Here is an 18,944-nt window from a genome sequence, read left to right on the forward strand (position 1 = left end):
TACTGAATATGTTTTCTGTTGCTTTCTACCCAATACAAAACCTCCTTTATAGAGGCATTGAAGGGAATATAATTGCGCTCAACATGCTCTTTAGCTTTTTTTATTGTCTTCCCTACCTCTGTCGCCTCTTCCCTTATTCGGCTGATGAACCGAACTCAACCTGTCCTTCAACAAAGGATTTAGCCGATGACCGTCCCATTTAACAAAATCCCTAGCTCTTCTCATGAGATTGGGAAATGTATGAGGTCTTCTAGTGGTTAATTCTTTCGACAAATCTTTGCTACGACAATTCGCAGCCATCGCCTCAACTGCTCCATCTATATTAAGACTTTTAATTTGAATTGCCACCTTCTGGAACCTTTCAACCCACTCCTTTAATGATTCGTTCGACTCCTGAACCAAATAATTCAAGTCTTGCATGGTTTTACTCTCGGGAATGGATGTGATAAAGTGACCACAAAATTCCTGAGACATTTGCTTAAATGACCGAATAGAACTTGGTAAAAGCTGATCGTACCAATAAGCTGCTGAATCTCGAAGAGTTGTAGAAAAGAGCCTACACATTATAGCGTCTGTAGCTGTAGTAGTCTGAAGAGCTCTCTGAAAGTTCTTTACATGCAAAGTGGGATCAGTCATCCCGTTGTAATCCTTCAAAACCGGATATTTGAATCCCCTAGGCATTGGTTGGCCCATGATGTCCACACTCAAAAGAGTCTCTGTCTCAATTGACACAACTCCTTTGGCCAACAAGCCATCGTCCTTCATTGCCTGCTTCAACTCTCCTCTCAATAGATTCAACATTTCTTGATAGCTCTCCCGAAACCTGCTTCGGCACTACAAGCCTTCGGTTACCAGGAGATTTAGATTCTCCATAATACCTCCTTCGAGGATTGCCCTGTCTTCCTCCTTCATGCGAATCCTTACGAGAATACTTCTGCTTCTTTGGAGACCTCGAACTTCGCTCTTCGTTTGTCAATTTTAATGGTGAAGGAGAATCATATCTTCGACGATAAGGACTGGCTGATTTGTCTCTAGATCGTCCTCTTCTCTCTTCATGCCGATGCTCTATTGAAAGTTCCCGCTTCCTTAGACATGCTCTTGTATCATGATGTCCCGTAGTGCATGCAACAGAGCTTCCATCCCCCTCATTCTTACCTGCTCTCCTTGCTTATAATAACTCCAACCGCATTGCCTCCATATGCGAAGCATGCTCAGCTCTCAATATATTCATCGACTCTTGAACCGAGCCTATATTATATATGAGCTGCTTCGTGAGTCCATCCATAAAACATCTTTGTTGAGGATCCAAAGACCCTAGATAGGCCTCTATTTGCTGATCCAAAGCTGGCGTTACAAACAAAGGTGTAATCGGATGATTACTGGCATCCACTAAACCTCGAGGAAGAACAACATAAGAACTTGGGATATCTTCCACTCTCTGGCTGACGATGGGTTGAACAACCTGAACATTTGTTGGTTGAAGCAAAGGCTCCACCACCGGATGAATTACAGAGGATTGAACATAGACCATTCTGAAACGAATAACGTTCCACCTTCACCGCACCAAATGATAGCGTAATGTCGAATGACCACATCTTGATACCTGTAAAATAGAACACCGTCAGATAGGAAGCCGGTGACCGACGAACCCTCTCCGAAGCTTAAGTCAATATGTGAATATGAGACTTAAGGAATGCATTACAAATTGTAGTATATAGAATAATGTACCTTTCATCTTGGACTAAGCTCCTATTTATAATGGACTTGAGCATCAACTCAGATACACGTGTCATTGTTATATTGATCCAGAATCTAAATTCCCCCTTCAAATGAGCTTAGCGCGTTTCTGAGATCCAAAGCCTCATTTCTCAAATAGAACTTTTTGGAGACCGAGGATGGGCCGACCCAAAGTGTAAATTATGGCCTCAATTTGAGCCTTTTGGAGGCCCAACTGATATTATTTACCATATCAATAAAGATGGTATTACCTTTCAATATATATATATATATATATATATATATATATATATATATACTAGTTTTTGGCCCGTGCGATGCACGGATTCATCTTAATATATAAATATTAATAAAAATACAATCTAATAATTACAATTAATGACATAAATGTGTTATATAAATTAAATATTATTATTTGATTTTCACATTTACTTTAAATAATATTTTTATAGATAAATATAATAATAAAATAAAAACTAATATATTATATATTATATTATATTTTTTATCAGTAAAAAAGGAGAAAGTGACACCTCAGTTCCATCGTTACTGTTTTATATTATATATAGATATGTAGAGAATTAGAGAGATTTTAGGGATTAATTTAAATTCTGTAGTACTCTTAGATATATGGGATAAAATAATCTTTTTATAGATAAATATACATAATAAAATTAAAATTAATATATTAAATTTTTTATCACTAAAAAAGGAGGAAGTGACACATCAGTTCCATCGTTACTGTTTTATATTATATATAGATATTATATTTTTTATCAGTAAAAAAGGAGGAAGTGACACCTCAGTTCCATCGTTACTGTTTTATATTATATATAGATATGTAGAGAATTAGAGAGATTTTAGGGATTAATTTAAATTATGTAGTACTCTTAGATATATGGGATAAAATAATCTTTTTATAGATAAATATACATAATAAAATTAAAATTAATATATTAAATTTTTTATCACTAAAAAAGGAGGAAGTGACACCTCAGTTCCATCGTTACTGTTTTATATTATATATAGATGTGTAGAGAATTAGAGAGATTTTAGGGATTAATTTAAATTCTGTATAACTCTTAGATATAGTACGGATAAAATAATCTTTTTATAGATAAATATATATAATAAAATTAAAATTAATATATTAAATTTTTTATCACTAAAAAAAAGGAGGAAGTGACACCTCAGTTCCATCGTTACTGTTTTATATTATATGCATGATTTTCTGAAAAAATAGTAAATTTGGATGAAGTTATTATAATTCTTTTATTCTAATTTTATTTTTGTAAGGCACATATTTTCCAAAAGAGAGGGGCAAGTCTGTAAATTTCATAATGTATATATAAACAAAGCAACCTCTCTATGAAGCGAAGCCCCCAAGCGTTCTCTCTCCATCTCCTTCAACGAAGACGTTAATAAGAGATTAGCTCAATTTCTGAAACCTTTATAATCTTCGCGGTCAACGATTGGAAGCACGCGGATTACTGGTATAGCTCGCCTTTTTATTTCATCCAACTCTCAGGTTTTCTTCTGTTTGCAATTTCTGATGTTTAGGATTGAATGGATTTCCCTTATTTGTTGTTGTGGACTGGGTATTTTGTTTGGGTTTTATGTATATTTCGGGTGTATGTTTGTTTGATGCGATTTTTGTGTTTGAATTGGATTTGTTTTGTAGATCTCATATAATATTAAGAGAAATTGGTTGAAATTGTGAACCCTGGAATAAGATGTCGAGATTGTGATTTGCTTGCTGGGTTAGTAGTTGCTTATATTGTACGAAGATGTGGACTGTTTGATGTCTTTTCGAGTCAATTTTCTATCTTTTGATTCGGGAAAAATATTAAAGGTGTATTGTATTTACTTTTGTCCTTTTAATGAAATTAATACATTCTGTAGACATGTGTTTGAATGATTAGTATGACACACTAGTTTCTCTTCTATTAGTTTTCTTAAGCTAAGCATTCAATGCTTTTCTGAAAATTGATTTTTGTTTTTGAGCTTCTCACGCCTTGCATCTATGGTTTGGAGCTATGTGACTTTTATTGGTTCAAGAAGTGTGTTCTTGATGCATGTGAAAAGCGTATCTTTGTTGTGCCACAGGAAGTGCTGCTTTGCTGTTCTAATTTTAGGTTTTGGGTTGTTGGTCTGGGTGATGAAATTGGGTGTTTGGTGGAGATTTGCAGAACAGGTTGTTTGTTTCTTTCTGCATGTTTCTTCTGTTTTTGGATTTTATGATCACTGCTGCTATGTGAAGAAATCCACATGTTGAGTATAAAAAAATCAGCCCTAAAGATAAACATATATATCTAAATTGCTTGGAAGCTTATTTGTCAAACAGTGGCTTCCTGTAGACGTCCTGTGTATATTTGACTCTTTGGCAATGGATGAAAAGGCACCTTCTAGTCTTTTTGTTAATGATGGTTCATTCATGGAGAGGTTTAAACAACTCCAGCAAGAGAAGGGGAATGGCCAGGAGAAGGATAAAAGTTCTGTAGGGAAAGATTCTAAACCCAAAACAGTTTTATCAGGGACCCCAACTTCTAGACCTACCACTGGTAAAATGAGTATGCAATTCAAGTCGAATAATTCAATGAAGACACCACAGACTCCTTCCAGTGGAAAACTTGCATTCAGCTTGAAGCAGAAGTCAAAGATTGTGGCCCCTGCAGTTAAGTTGGGTGAAGATGAGGAAGATGAATATGAAGCAGATATGGGGAATGTCTTAGGTGAGGCATCAGCAAAAAGGCAGAAGTTGGGTCAATCTGATTCCTCTGAACTATCAAGACAAGTGGATGTTGGTAATTACTACTTATATACATAATTCCTTTTTCTTTATTTATTTGTTTATTTTCTTGAGGTTGATTAATGACTGTTTTTGATCTTTTGGTGTTGTGGCTTCCTGATATACAAGATATTTATACAGAATTTTCAATTTGTGCACTTAACTTGATATTAATTCAACCTTACTGCTGTTATTGTGGCAAGCACGACTAATTGTTACTTAAGCTACTGATTGATAGGACTTTTAAAAACCTAATTTCACTCTAAAAATATGCATGGATTATACCAATAATTGTTTTCTAGCAGTACATTTGGTGTGTCAATTTTTTCTTTTTATTTTTTTCTTCTTCCGAGGGCGAGCCTTGGCGCAACGGTAAACGTTGTTGTCGTGTGACCAAGAGGTCACGGGTTCGAGTCTTAGGAGCGGCCTCTTGCCAAATAAATTGGCAGGGGAAGGCTTGCCCCCAGTACACCCTTGTGGTGGGACCCCTCCCCGGACCCTCGCTCAGCGGGGACGCGTAGTGCACCGGGCCGTGCAATCGAACAATCATCTGGGTATCTCCCCTGATCTTGTATGGGCACATGAAGAGGGCAAAACATTCTTGAATATTTCTTGTCTGATGAATGCAGCTTTTACCTTAACTACCAACCATCATTGGTCGAAAGAGATGTTCAATGAAAGATTTGGCATATGTGGCAGGCCTGATACAAGAGTAATTTGAATTCCCTTGTTCATGCTCTCGGTATTAATCAGTTTTGTAAGTGATGTGCAGCACCACCTTCCCCAGGTGATCCTACAGTGAAGAATGTTGCAGACAAACTAGCAAGTTTTGTTGCTAAAAATGGAAGGCAATTTGAGAACATTACACGCCAAAAGCATCCAGGAGATACACCTTTTAAGTATGTACTGTACAATGCCAATTTTTCTTGTGTTCAACTTTTCGAAGTTCATTCCTTATATAAAAAAAAAAGCATCATACAGGAAACTTATGCATCTAGGCTATTTGTGGTGCAGATTTTTATTTGACAAGTCTTGCTCAGACTATAAATACTATGAGTTTCGGCTTGCTGAAGAGGAGAGGGCTCTTTCACAGACTAGGGATTCTGAAGACTCAGCTAGTGGTTGGTACCTGGATCGCTGTCTTTTTATTTCATTGTAGTTCTAAGGTCCGACATACTTTTTGTTTGTTCATATTCATGGAAAGCTGAAACAGATGGACTTGATTAGCTCATGAGTTGTACTGAATGCTAACTTATTAAAGTCTTACTGTTACTGCAAATGATAGTGGAGAAATGCATAGATGGTTTGGCCCTAAAGAAAACAGAATGGATATCAAACAATCATATAGTTGACACAGAGTTTATTGGCATCACGACTGATTTATGTTATGCGATGCCAACCTGCTTGCTTGTTTGTCTATTCGTCATCCTTGACATGATTTGCACTTCTTTGGTCTGTAAAATATGTAATATTTGAAAAAAGCCAAGGAAAAGTCTGTTTTATTTCAATCCTGCCCACATCTACAGTGAAATTTACACTTTGTTTGCGCAGGTGCTACAAGTACTTCAGCTTCTAAATCCACTAGTGGTTCTCAAAGGGTAATTCAGCAGCATCTAAATTACCAAATCCCTGCTTCAGCTCTCTATGAAGCCACTGATGAACCTGGGAGTTTGTGTACTTCAGCACAAACAGCATTCCCTGGAAGAACTGGTAATAGCATAGGAGGATATCCTCAGTGTATGGATTGACACGACACAAGACTTTTAGTTAATTCTTCCATATGGACAAAAGACCATTAATTCTGCTCCAACTGTTTTACATGGATATACTGACATTATCTTGAGTAAAGCACGTGGAAAGCTAATGATAGCATCAAGTCGGTGCCCCTAGGAAGTTAAATCATACAAAATGCTGTTCTATGTGCAGCATCCTTAAAGTCTTTGGCTCATTAAGATCCTTTTGATTACTGTTTCCACCTTCTTAGCTTATGATAATATCTTGAAGTGTGCTGTCTATTTTGCTTTATGTTTCCAATAGGTCTGGAGTAGATGTGCTTACCAAGTTTTACTGAAGTAAACTGAATCTGAATGAATAAGTTAATGGGGGTTAATCCCTGCTAGCTTGTGAATCAACACTATTGCGGCATGATAGTGTGGTGTCCCATGGGCATGGTTTGGATGTAGTTAAAATGATGTATTGATCATTTAATTATTATTGGTTTCAGATATAGTCAAATCTGTAGGCTAACTAGCAGTCTCATCTGTTAGTCAATTTTGGAGTGCATTATGTTATGTCTCTGACTGCTGGTCTTTTGTCTTGGAATGATGGAACCTTTTGCTTGCTGATCTTTATCTCAACTAGGACATTATAACCAATTCTGGAGCGTTGCGTTTACTTTTTATGTATGTTGCAGGGGAATCGAGTGCCCCAGAAGGTACAGATCCCATAGCAATGATGGAATTTTACATGAAAAAGGCTGCTCAGGAAGAGAGAAGGAGACAGCCCAAACAGTCGAAGGATGAGATGCCCCCTCCTCTTTCTCTTCAAGGTTAACATAGCTTCATGTTTTATTGGTTGGAAAACTCTGTTTTCCTTGTGATGTTTTCTAGAATAGTTTTCTTAGGATTATGTTTTCTATAATGGTCTCATTTCTTTGGCTAGCTGGCCCTGCAGCTCCTGGAAAAAGAGGTCATCATATGGGTGACTATATTCCACAAGAAGAGCTTGAGAAATTCTTGGCTACCTGTAATGATGTGGCTGCTCAAAAAGCAGCTAGAGAGACTCTAGAGAGGTCAAAAATCCAGGCAAATAATGTTGGACATAAACTGTTGTCTAAAATGGGCTGGAAAGAAGGTAATCTCTCTCTCTCTCTCTCTCTTCATTCTTCCCGAATGCCTGGTGATGCATACACAGAACAGAATCATATTGCCACTGACTTTTGTTTGGTTATAAATGGCAAATGCAACAATTGCAATGAATATTGGGAGGTGAATTTTCTTTTCTTTTCGACTCTAATATTAATGAAATTCCTGAAATTCAGAGTCATGATTACTTGAATGTTTTTTTACAGTTTGAATGAATCGAAGGTAAAGAATATTCATGAGCATGCAGCTTAAATAAACTTAATAGGGGATTAAAATGAAGTGTAGGTTGCTGTGGTGCAATTTTGCCAATAGATTGTAATTTTAATTGGTAGATGTTGTCATGGGTCCTCCGGGCTCTGAGCTATTGCCATACACTAAATCCGACTGCATTTTGCACGAGGAGCTAGTGAAAGAATAATTATATATGCCGTATATATGCATATGCTGAAGGTTGGATTAAAGGAGCAAAGACTTTTGCTGCTTGAATTGGGCACAGTTTTTTGTAACTTCATAAACTATAATGCTTGTGAAGTTCTCTTGGTAGGTTGGCGTATGGCAAGGAAGAAAGCCATTTAATTTGGTTTATGTTGGGTTTCAGGTGAGGGTCTTGGGAGCTCCAGAAGTGGTATGGCTGATCCTATCATGGCTGGTGATGTAAAGAAAGATCACTTGGGTGTTGGAGCTCATGCCCCTGGAGAGGTGACTCCTGAAGATGATATATACGAGCAGTATAAGAAGCGGATGATGCTTGGTTATAAATACAGACCAAATCCTCTGGTATGCTTTCCTTGTTTTAATTTGTTATAGATTTGGTTATAATATTAAACTAGATTATCCTCAGAAGTTGCAAATTTTAATTAGTGTCTGGCTACTCTGCAGGGTAACCCTCGAAAAGCATACTACTGAACAACTTGAAAACTGAGCTGAGCTATGTTGTTTTTGTTTTAAAAAATAAATTAGGGTTTGAAGTGGTTGAAAGAACATTAAATTGTATTGTTTTAAGACCAAATGTTGTCTGAGTAGATTGATTAGATATGGCATTCGTGAAATTGGCTATTCAATTACAAATTTGTTCCTTTATCTCGTTTGGATTCATTACAAGAGTAAGATACTTGTGGCTCTTTTATAAAAAAAAACCTGTTAATAGCGTTAATCATTCACCTGTTTTATTTATTTTTTTTGAAATAATTCACCTGTTTGATGTTTGTGCATTATAGTTGGTCACTTTTTTTTTTTAGTACTAATTTATGGTTCTAGTCTTTTATTTTTGTCTATCGTGTCCTTGATTATTTATACATTGAGCCTTGGACTAAAGGACTAAATTATAATTTTTAATAAAAGGATTGAAGGTGTAGATTTCTGACTAGTTATTTGAAAAATAAAAGATCCAATTCCAAGATGCTGAATATGTTAAATAAGAGACGAGGACCTCAAATTAAGTAGTATATGTTATCTACAATACTTCTGGGTACAGAAGTATAGCTATGGAATGAATGTCTTAACAACTAACTTTCGAACCTAATAAATGAATTCCACAATTTTTTTTGGCATATATTTGTAAATCCTAAATTTCTTGTTTGATTACCAATGGAATTCATTAATTCCAATTCCATGGAATGACTTGTAATTAAATCAAATTTGGATGAATTTTATAAATAAATTTCATGTCAAAAGTTGAGGACCCTCGGGAATCAATTGGCGAGTTGGGCAAAATCAGCCTGTCGAGTTGGCCTTTATAGGCTAGTTTAGCTAGCTTGCGGGAATCAGCTTTTTAGTTGATTCCCGGCCCCACGACTTCGCGGTTGCAACTCGATCTTCCTACCTGTATCGAGAACATATTAGAATAGGATTTAGAACATCTACAACTATAAATAGGACGTTTTCATTATGTAAATTTATCTTTGGCTTGTGTAAACTAACCTACCCCTACTTTGAGAATCCCTCATCTTTCCTTCTGTCTGCCATAAAAGAACTACACCATCGCGCTTCAGGGGATTCTTCAAGGTTGTTCATTCTTCAGTCCTAAGAAGACGATTGTTTGGTCGACAGGTTCCCTGAAAGGAATTTCTTCTCTTTTATTTCCTGTTTGCTTTAGATCTTTTCTATGAATCCTAGGCTAATTGTAACATTGTGACAAATACTTCTTTTCATCTTTAATCTAATTTCATGTATTGATTTCTCCAATTGATTGTTATTTCTTTTCTGTTTATGCTTTACCTAATTGGTTTAAATCATTCAAATATTCAAATATCATCTAGGTTCATATTGCGAGTCGAATTTGATTAACCCTAATCAAAGAACCTATAAGATTGACAACCTTATAGTTGGTAAGACCCAAATTGCTGAACCAAAGAGCTAGTTTCGGCCTGACAAAGGAATAACGAACTAGGAATCCTAAAAGGATAAGTAGGTTTAATCGTCTTAGGCTTAAACAACTCAGATTAGGTTGACAATTGAATGTCAAATTAGGTTGGAATTAGTATTATCGCATCACTCCATCCAATTCCAAGTTAAATTACATTGCTAAAGATCACTTAGGAGTATATTTAACTTAGATAAGAGTAGGTTTAACTTAAATAAAACTCAATCTAAACCCCCCATCGCCTAGATAACATTAGAAGCCTAGTAGTTTGGTACTTGTAGTATAAATCCTGTGGATTCGATATCTGGACTTGTTCAGATTTATTACTTGATAACGACGGGGTACACTTATTCCTTAGTGAGCTTTCGAGCAGCAGCTCGGGGGCGCATCATGTTGCTCGTTGAATCTTTTAGCTGTCAATCAGTATTGTTCTACCAAAATAGTGGTAACAGATTGATCCTGCCAAAAAGAGTTAATTAAATGGAGGAATACAAGTCAAAAAATGAAAGGAAAGAGAAGTTGAAAGAAATATACTCACTGCAGCTTTTCATTTGAGAACTTCTTGACAGGTAGAAAGGACACTTAGCTGTTCAAAATGTTTTGCATCCTCCGACATCACCGAAAGACGAGAAATGTCCTCAACAATCCCTAGGATTTTAAGAGAAACACTCTCGCCGAACAATTTGTTTTAGAGCTACAAAAAACGAAAGTATTTAGCAAAAAATGAGAAATTGAAAAACTCAGAAGGTAAATCTTAATGAGGGGTATTTTCTTACCTTATGACGATCATACTGATGAAATCTTTGCAAGTCATCCAGGCTGACAACATTGGTTATTTGATAAATCGTTCGCAAATTTACTTTTGAAGAACCTCGACTTCGTTCTCCAATCTTCTGCTTCATTTTTTTCTTCTTTCTCAACCTTTTTCCTCTTGGCATCTGGTTCTTCGGTCGAAATGGTAATACCTCTATTCGAGCATTTCGTAGAGACGGCACAATCCAAGATTCGGCTTTTCTCTACTTCCCTTTTAGTAAATTGCTCAAATCGAAGCAATCATTCAGTATTAGATATGTCAGAATCCGTATCTGAAATTGAAGGATTGCTTCCTTCAATAGCTGACTTGGAAGAGGAAGAGGCAATTTCCTTTTTCTAAGGAATTGCAGAGGAGGCCATTCCTTGAAAATTTTCTTCCGAAGTTTGGAATGTGGAAGGAATATCGGAGGATGAACTTACCTCAACATGTGGAATCGAAGGAATCACTTCAACTTCTGGGATAATAGGTGTAGCCCCGAATGGTCCAAGAGAAGGGGGAGTATCCACGTGAGTTCTGCTTTCAGAGGGTGGAGTAAGAAAGGCATCCTGAGGAATTGTTCTCTCAGGTGTGAGCGGCTTTGGAGTAGATGGAGGAAGTTGTTTTGGTTTTTGCTTTGGTGCAGTCGGAAGAGCTTGTTTCGGTTTTTAGTTCGATTTTGACTTTTATAGCACCCGAAGAAGTTGATTTCGATTTCGGCTTTGGAGCTGAAGGATCTTGGGAAGTTCCCATTTCCTTAACCACTAGCGGGCCATGTTCAGAATTTGGCTCTTTAATCTTTCGGACAACCTCTTATGCTTCCTCCATTTCCTTCAGACGGGCTATCATGGCAGCATGAATAGACATGGTCAGAATTGCCTGCAAAATAAAAATTCAAAAACGAAATTAAAGTTCGAAATAAAAGATCACCTTTGGTGCCAACAAATAGCTCAATTCCGGGGTAGATGATTCCATAACGGCGAGAATAAAAGCAAGTCTTTTCACAGTTCTGGAGGACTCTAAGCATTTCCTTATATTCCCATTGATTGGTATAGTGTTCGATCCGAAGGCGAGCAGTATTTTCAATTGGAAGTAAAGCTCGTTTCGGTTTCCAGGTGCAGGAGGATTTTGGATCAGGATTCCACTTTGTTTTGAAGTCCTTCTGACTCTGGACTTTGTCTTTAATAAAGGCTCTGTATTTGGATCTGTTTAGCCATTCATACAGTATATCATGTCTTCGTCCTCTTTTTTCATCGGCCGCCAGTAAAACCAAAATAGGGGGCCCGTTAGGTTAAATCCAAGGTTAGTACATACTTCATTGAAGCTAAGTAATTCTAACCAGGCGTTCGAGGTAATTTGATAGGGGCTAATATTAAACTTCTGAAGAACTGAAATGACGCCATCCTGAAGAGGAAAACTCATTTCCCATTCTAAAAATTGGGGAAAACCCCCTAATTTAAGTTCAGATGGGGGGATTGTGGGCTCTTTCGTTCGGTTAGGGAAGATAGATGGTTATCATGTTTAGCCATTCATACTGTTCTTTAAGTTCTATTAAATTTTCCTAGGTAAGGGAAGAAGGCTGGTTAGCAACCCTAGGGTTTACCTTTTTGGGTTTCTTAAGTTCTTCGTTCTCTAGAGGGGGATTTGGAGCTTTAGCTTGGCATATTTTCTTGGTGGTAGCCCTGGGTGCCATGAAAAATAATTTGCAAAGAGGGAAAGGAGAACTTACAGATTAATCGAAGGTAGTAGAAGAAAGAAAAGGCTGTGAGCGTTTTTCTCCAGTTATATGTTGTGGGAAGGGTGAAACGTTTTTCTTCGAAGGGCTTTAATTGCAAAAAAGTTAATGATTCAAAACGGCGGATCAACTGAAGAGTTTCAAGGAACTGGCGTCATTATTAATAGTAATGATAACGACAGTTTGTTACTCGAGAAAGTCCTAAATGGCGTTTTTTATCACAAAAAGGGGGGGGGGCTCCTGATATGGTACGAAATATGGAATGGGCTTAAGAAAGTTAGTCCGAGCCCATTATCCCGTGCCATTGGTTAGTCCACTCATGATTCAAAGGGCTTTTTCAAAAAGCAACAAGGAGAAAATACCTTGGATCTCAAAATACACACCAAAGTCACTCATTGCGAGAATTTAGCTTCCGAACCAATCTAATTATGACACATGTATCCAAGAACAAACCCAAATGTCTATAAATAGTGCCAAGTCCAAGAAGGCATGTACACAATTCTAAATACCAGAATACTACTATGTTCTTCCTAAATTACATATTCCTTATACTGATTTAGGCATCGAAGAGGGTTCATCGGTCTCCGGCCCATTGTCTGACTATTTTCTCTCTTTCAGATCATTGGAAGTAACAATCAAGCATATTTAAGGATATTCCGATATCACAATCTACAAAGCAATTCCGGATGGGGAGCACCACCACGCTTATCTGAAACAATAAGTAAATCGTTACAATCACCTATGAGATACCACGATAGAGATAAGCAATTTTTTATCCCCCGAAGTAAAATCCAAGATAAATGCCTATTAGAGTGGTTGGGTTGACCATAAAAACCATTGTATCTCCATGAGGGAAAAATATCAATATTAAGAACAAAATCAACATTGGAACAAGAATAGCCGAAAATACTAACATCAATTTTATTATTCCAAGGCAAAGCAAGCCCTCCACTACTGCCTTTTTTGTCAACACAAAAATTATAAAAACCAAGATTACATTTAAGAGTATCAATCTTATTTGAATTGACTAAAGTCTTCGTAAGGGAAAAAAAGTAGGTGGCGGGCATGAACAAGATTCTTCAACACGATCATTGTCTGATGGTTTCCCAAACCATGACAGTTCCACGCAAGGCCTGATTTAACATATATATATGTACTCCTAATATTAATTTTAATTAAACTTCCTTCAGTAAGCTCTTGGAACGCAATGGGCCTAATTTGACTTATAAGTCTTGTCCCAAAACAGCCTCTTTGTTATTTGCTTCCTCAAACTCTTCCAAATTTAGCACATTCTCCATTTAGGACCTATAATTACTTGGTCCACTAGTATTTCCAACTTTCATCGAGTTACTTTTGTCTTGTCTTGGGGGATAAACATGACATACATTGGTTGTTCAGGATCCTTAGCTTTATCACTTACGTGATTAGTGGAGCTAGTATGAGCATACATAATAATTTCCATTTCGTAGTCCATAACATTCTCTTTGCCCAAAATTACGCTACTAGTATTTTCCTCCCTGAGCCACCTCTCTCCCCCTTCTAGGGCATGTTGTCCCCCCTCCATTTCATATCTCTTATGGAAATGTGAGTCATTATGGCCTAATAGCCGCATAAGTAACAAATCTGACTAGACATTGGGACTTCATACTTAAATTGTACCACATCATCCGCATTGTTCTTAAGCTTTATCTTCTTCCATCTTTTCAATGGGACTATCGCATTAATTCGAACCCACCCAGGCTCTCATGTAACTTTCTAACCCACCATGTTGTTCTTTGGATCATAATTAACGAATTCTCCGACAAATGGACCCAATTGCTTTCCCACTGCCACTGATATATAGCCCATCAAGATACCGTGGATGTGAACCCACACAACAAGATGAAACAACAGAACACTTGACAACATATCCCCTAACTAGATATGATGGATTAGAAGGAAATGCGCTCCAACATCCACAAACCTCCATCAACGATCCATTTCAAGTTTAATACATGGTATAATCGAAACATAAACAATTTATTCCTGAGGTCACGTATGGTTATTCCGTTCTCTAGTCGCCACACACCCACCATCCGATGCTTCATAACTGGAACTTGATCAGGCGGTCCGTTAGAAAGCGCCTTACAAGGTAGAACTTTATCAACACAACCTCTTCACTTTCAGTCTATAGTTCTAAAGCTAAACCCACATCCTCCTCCACACTAAGCGATATCTTCTTCATGCCCTAATAGGTGGATAAATCGTAGACTCTCATATGGAGATAAACCCTACCGCCTCACCTTAGAGAAGGGGAGCAAAACTAATTACCCAAAAGTAGAAATTTATTATTACCATTACTATTGACTATTATTTCTATTTAGTTAAAATATTAAAATATTAATTTTTTTATTTATATGTTATTTCATTTTATGCAAACTTAATTTTTAATCAATATTTAAAACAAGATATAAAAAGATAAAATTCTTACGGAAAATTCGATTTTCGTAGAGACATCGACTTATCAGAGATTGAAAAGAAACCATTCCTCACCCTGGCCCTAATTATATAGTTTTTGTATCGATAACATAAAGCTTAAAAAATGCCAACAACAAACAAACTCAGATATGACATATCATTATTACTAACTTCACCACCGTAGGCATATTTAGCTAATACTAATATAAGTTAAAATGTATATGACATAATAAAACTACTATTAATTAGAGTCGTTCATGGGTCTTTCTAGGATGACACTTGTCTAGAGGCCAAGGATGGGTGGGGCCAACAGTAACATTTTTATAAAAAAATATAGAAATTAAATCGCAAAAATATAACGATAATAATTCTAGATTTATACAATGGCAACATACATCCATGATCCAAATGAGGTAGGGTCTAAAAAGTAATATTTTTATAAAAATAATACAAAAATGTTAGTTTTAGAAAATATTGATGGATCATAACTTTGCATCTAGAAATTATCATAGATAATGTTTTGTATGAGTAAGTATTTTAAGAGAAATTAAAAAAATTCAAATTTAATATTTTTAGTAAATAATTTATTAACTATTAAATAAAAAAAAGAAATTTACATAGAAATACAGTTTTTAAAAATTATTTACAACAATGTTAAATCATTATTTGAATTATGTCAAACCAAGAAAATCACCATTTTTATATATTGTAAGGATTAGGATTTATAAATTAGGAGCATATGATATATTTTTTAGGATTAGAATTTATGAATTAGAGTTTGAAATTTATAAAGTAGGGTATAAAAACATACTTATTTTATTATGATTTTTATAAAATAATGACATAGTTAGAATTAATTTTTATGAGATGATGTAATTATAAGTTTTATAACTAATGTGATTTTCATGTAAAAAGTAAAAAAAAAGCCATTTTTAAAAAAATTTCTTTTTACAGAATTCCCTTTTTAAGAAAATTATACTGAAACATATAAGATATAAAACCTATTTACAATAAAATAACCTCTATTATAATGTGATTTTTTTTTTGTAAATTAAAAACGCGAAACGGCGGCTAGGGTTAGAAAGTCTCCCGTATGAGGAGTTTTGGGTTTCATTCCACCATTGATTCTTCTTTCTTCTCTGTTTTTTGCTGATTTTCTGTGGATCTCTCTAGGCTTTTATTCATGTTTCTCTCTCTCGGCTTTTATTTCTTCAGGCAATCGTCTCTATTGAATATTGGCCTGGTTTTTTTTTCTGGCATTGTGTACTATGGCATGGGAGGAGGCGTATATGACGGGTGTTAATTTAGATCAAGCGATGGAGGTTGGGCTGGTTTTGCAGGCTGAGGACGTTGTTCCGGCTCCTGTGGTGCAGCGGTGGTCCATGTTGGGCCATTTTCTTACTGAGAGGACGCTCAAAATAGACATGATGCCGAGTGTGTTGGCTGATGTATGGCAACCCGTTAGAGGGGTTCGTGTGGAGTTTTTGGGACCAAATTTATTCCGTTTTGATTTTTATCATCCCTAGGAGAGAAACGAATTTGGAGGGGCAGTCCATGGATGTATGAGCAAAACCTGTTGCTATTAACTAAACTAGAGACTGATGTGGTTCGTGGGGATGAAGAGTTATTCCAAACTGAGATGTGGGTGCAAGTGCATAACCTGCCTCTTGGTTTTTTCTCGGAAAAAGTTTCTGTGTTGATTAGTAACATGCTTGGGAAATTCATCGACTCAAACCCTAACAATTTCAATAGGATTGGTCACCGATATATGCGTATACCTATTGGTAGCTTAGGGATTCTATACCTATCGGTAGGGAAGGGGAGAGCATGGTTACTATTACATTGAAATATGAAAGATTGTCGGTGTTCTGTTTTTATTGTGGCTGTCTTGGTCATGCGGAATGGTTTTATGCCAGACTACTTGATCACCCTGATCCTGAGAAAGCTGTTAGGCCCTATTCGGCGTCAATGCGAGCTCCGAATCACCGTAATCAAGTTCAACCACAATCGAAATATCTTCTCACATCACCACCGGCTACACAAGTGATTCAGGTTTGCACCCCGTTGAGTATGGGGGCTAGGACTGTGGTGAAGGATGTGGTCTTCACTGGCTCTGATTCGGGATCGGTTCATGCTAAGGTTTCGACCCTTGAGACTGGTGGGATGCAGTCCAGTACTGCTATGCGGAAGCAAGATAGGGTGGTGGTGTTGGATTCAAAGAGACGGAGGTCAGAAGATACGACGATGGAGGTTGACAAGTTATCTACTAAGGTGGGTTCAAAAAATGGGATATTGGCGGGTTCTGCGGAACAAACCTGCCCCGGTCAATAAGTGTGCTAAGCTGGAACTGTCAGGGAATGGGCAATCCTCGTACAATTCGTATGTTGAAGAATTTAGTTGCAAAGTTTTGCCCTAATATTGTTTTTATAATGGAAGTCAAATGTAGTCGTGTGAAGCTTGATGCAATAAAGCGCAGTCTTTCTTATGCTGGTCTTTATTTTATTGATCCCGTTAATAATGGGGGAAAATTAGCTCTCATGTGGAAAATTAATGGTATGGTGCGCCTCTTGAGCTCTAGTAAGAATTTTATTGATGTTCAAGTGTCTATCACGGGTTTGTCGGAGTATCCATTAATCGGTTTTTATGGTTTTCCTGAATGTTCTCGACGTTCGGCTTCTTGGGATATGTTAAAATTGCTACATTCTAGATGTTCTTTGCCTTGGGTTGTTATTAGAGATTTTAATGATTTGGTCTTGCAAAGTGAGAAAAGGGGTGGTAGAAGACATCCGCCCAGTCTTTTACATGGCTTTTCTGAGGCTATTGACCACTATTGTTTGTTTGAGGTTCCAATGGTGGGCTATGAGTTTACCTAGGAAAAGAGTAGGGGATCTTCGAATATGGATCATGGCTTAGGAAATTCGGGTTGGATGCAATTGTTTCCTTCGGCTAAAGTTATTAACGAAGAAGCCCATTGTACTGATCATTCTGCACTTTTTTTATTGCCAAAGCCGAATGAAGGGGGGAGTATTCGACGGTTTAGATTTGAGCATGCTTGGCTTCATGAACTAGAGTGTCGGGATCATGTGTCGTTGGTTTGGCATCTGAGTAGTGCGGCTAATATTTTTGTTAGACAAGAGGCTTGTAGTGTTGAATTATCCCAGTGGGGTGAGGAGCTGAGGCGCAAGTTTTCAATGCATATTGCAGATTGTCGAGCTGAGATTCGCAGACTGAAACATCGCTCGGATCAGCAAGCTCAAGAGCTTTTACTTATGAACCGTAAGAAGTTTGATGCCCTTTTTCTTCAACATGAGACGTACTGGCATCAACGAGCTAAGAAGTTGTGGTTAGAAGGAGGGGATATGAATTCTAAGTTTTTTCATGCTGTAGCTAACAATCAAAAAAAGAAGAATTCTATTGATCGTCTGAAGATTGATTCTGGCGAGTGGTGTACCTGGTCCTCAGGTTTTGGACTCTGTTATCTGTTCTTACTTTACTCAATTGTTTACTTCTAATGGGTGTATTATGGACAAATTCCTTGAAAATGTTGTGCCTAAACTGTCTATTGATGATTGCGATGAGCTTACCCGTGAGTTTACTGCGGCTGAGGTTAAGCATGCTTTGTTCTCTATGCATCCTGGTCCTGATGGCTTTAATCCTGGATTTTGTCAAAAGTTTTGGGATGTAGGTGGGAATCATATTGTTCAGTCTTGTTTGCAATGGTTAAATTTGGGTTTGCTCCCTGATAATATTCATGCAACCAATATTGTGCTTATTCCAAAGAAGTCTAAACTTGAGACTGTTGCTGATATGAGGCCTATTGCTCTCTGTAACGTTGTTTAAAAAATTATTTCTAAAGTGCTAGCAAATAGATTGAAGAAGGTTTTAGATGTTATTATTTCACCGTCGCACAACGCGTTTATACCGGGTAGACTGATTACTGATAATATTATGCTGGCATTTGAAGTTAACCATTATTTACATCAAAGGTCTCAAAGGGTGTCTAGTGGTATGGTTGCTCTTAAACTTGACATGTCCAAGGCTTATGACAGGGTAGAGTGGGAGTTTCTGAAGCAGATGATGGTCTGTTTAGGGTTTCCTGCGCAGTGGGTGTCCTTGGTTATGCAGTGTGTTACTAAGGTTCGTTATAGTGTGGTTAGTGGCAGGCATGTGGTGGGTCCTATAGTTCCTCAATGTGGTCTACGGCAAGAGGA

At 37.1% G+C, this 18,944-nt stretch overlaps 1 protein-coding gene across 13 annotated transcripts; it reads left to right on the forward strand.

Annotated features, from left to right (window-relative positions):
- The first annotated feature begins 3,074 nt into the window (after window positions 1-3,074).
- LOC136225634 (SURP and G-patch domain-containing protein 1-like protein) lies at window positions 3,075-8,545 on the forward strand. Of its 13 annotated transcripts, none has more exons than XM_066013715.1 (10): window positions 3,096-3,230; window positions 3,419-3,497; window positions 3,844-4,541; window positions 5,298-5,424; window positions 5,540-5,646; window positions 6,077-6,262; window positions 6,939-7,073; window positions 7,187-7,378; window positions 7,988-8,166; window positions 8,269-8,545. In XM_066013715.1, exons 3-10 carry the CDS (start codon window positions 4,124-4,126, stop codon window positions 8,293-8,295), a joined length of 1,371 nt encoding a protein of 456 aa, XP_065869787.1. In that variant the 5' UTR covers window positions 3,096-3,230; window positions 3,419-3,497; window positions 3,844-4,123; the 3' UTR covers window positions 8,296-8,545. The 13 variants fall into 13 exon arrangements, with proteins under 13 accessions (XP_065869789.1, XP_065869786.1, XP_065869795.1 ...); XM_066013721.1 differs by having other exon boundaries at window positions 4,082-4,541; XM_066013717.1 differs by lacking the exon at window positions 3,419-3,497 and having other exon boundaries at window positions 3,075-3,230; window positions 4,082-4,541.
- The last annotated feature ends 10,399 nt before the right edge of the window (window positions 8,546-18,944 follow it).

Source organism: Euphorbia lathyris, chromosome 4 (assembly GCF_963576675.1).
Source record: "Euphorbia lathyris chromosome 4, ddEupLath1.1, whole genome shotgun sequence".
NCBI lineage: Eukaryota > Viridiplantae > Streptophyta > Magnoliopsida > Malpighiales > Euphorbiaceae > Euphorbia > Euphorbia lathyris.

Excerpts from the sequence above, each read along its gene's own strand:
- LOC136225634 (XM_066013717.1), top strand. The coding sequence starts at position 4,124 with ATGGATGAAAAGGCACCTTCTAGTCTTTTTGTTAATGATGGTTCATTC. Across the intron at positions 5,425-5,539 it reads CCAGGAGATACACCTTTTAA|ATTTTTATTTGACAAGTCTT; the intron begins GTATGTACTGTA and ends TTTGTGGTGCAG. Across the intron at positions 7,379-7,987 it reads TAAAATGGGCTGGAAAGAAG|GTGAGGGTCTTGGGAGCTCC; the intron begins GTAATCTCTCTC and ends GTTGGGTTTCAG.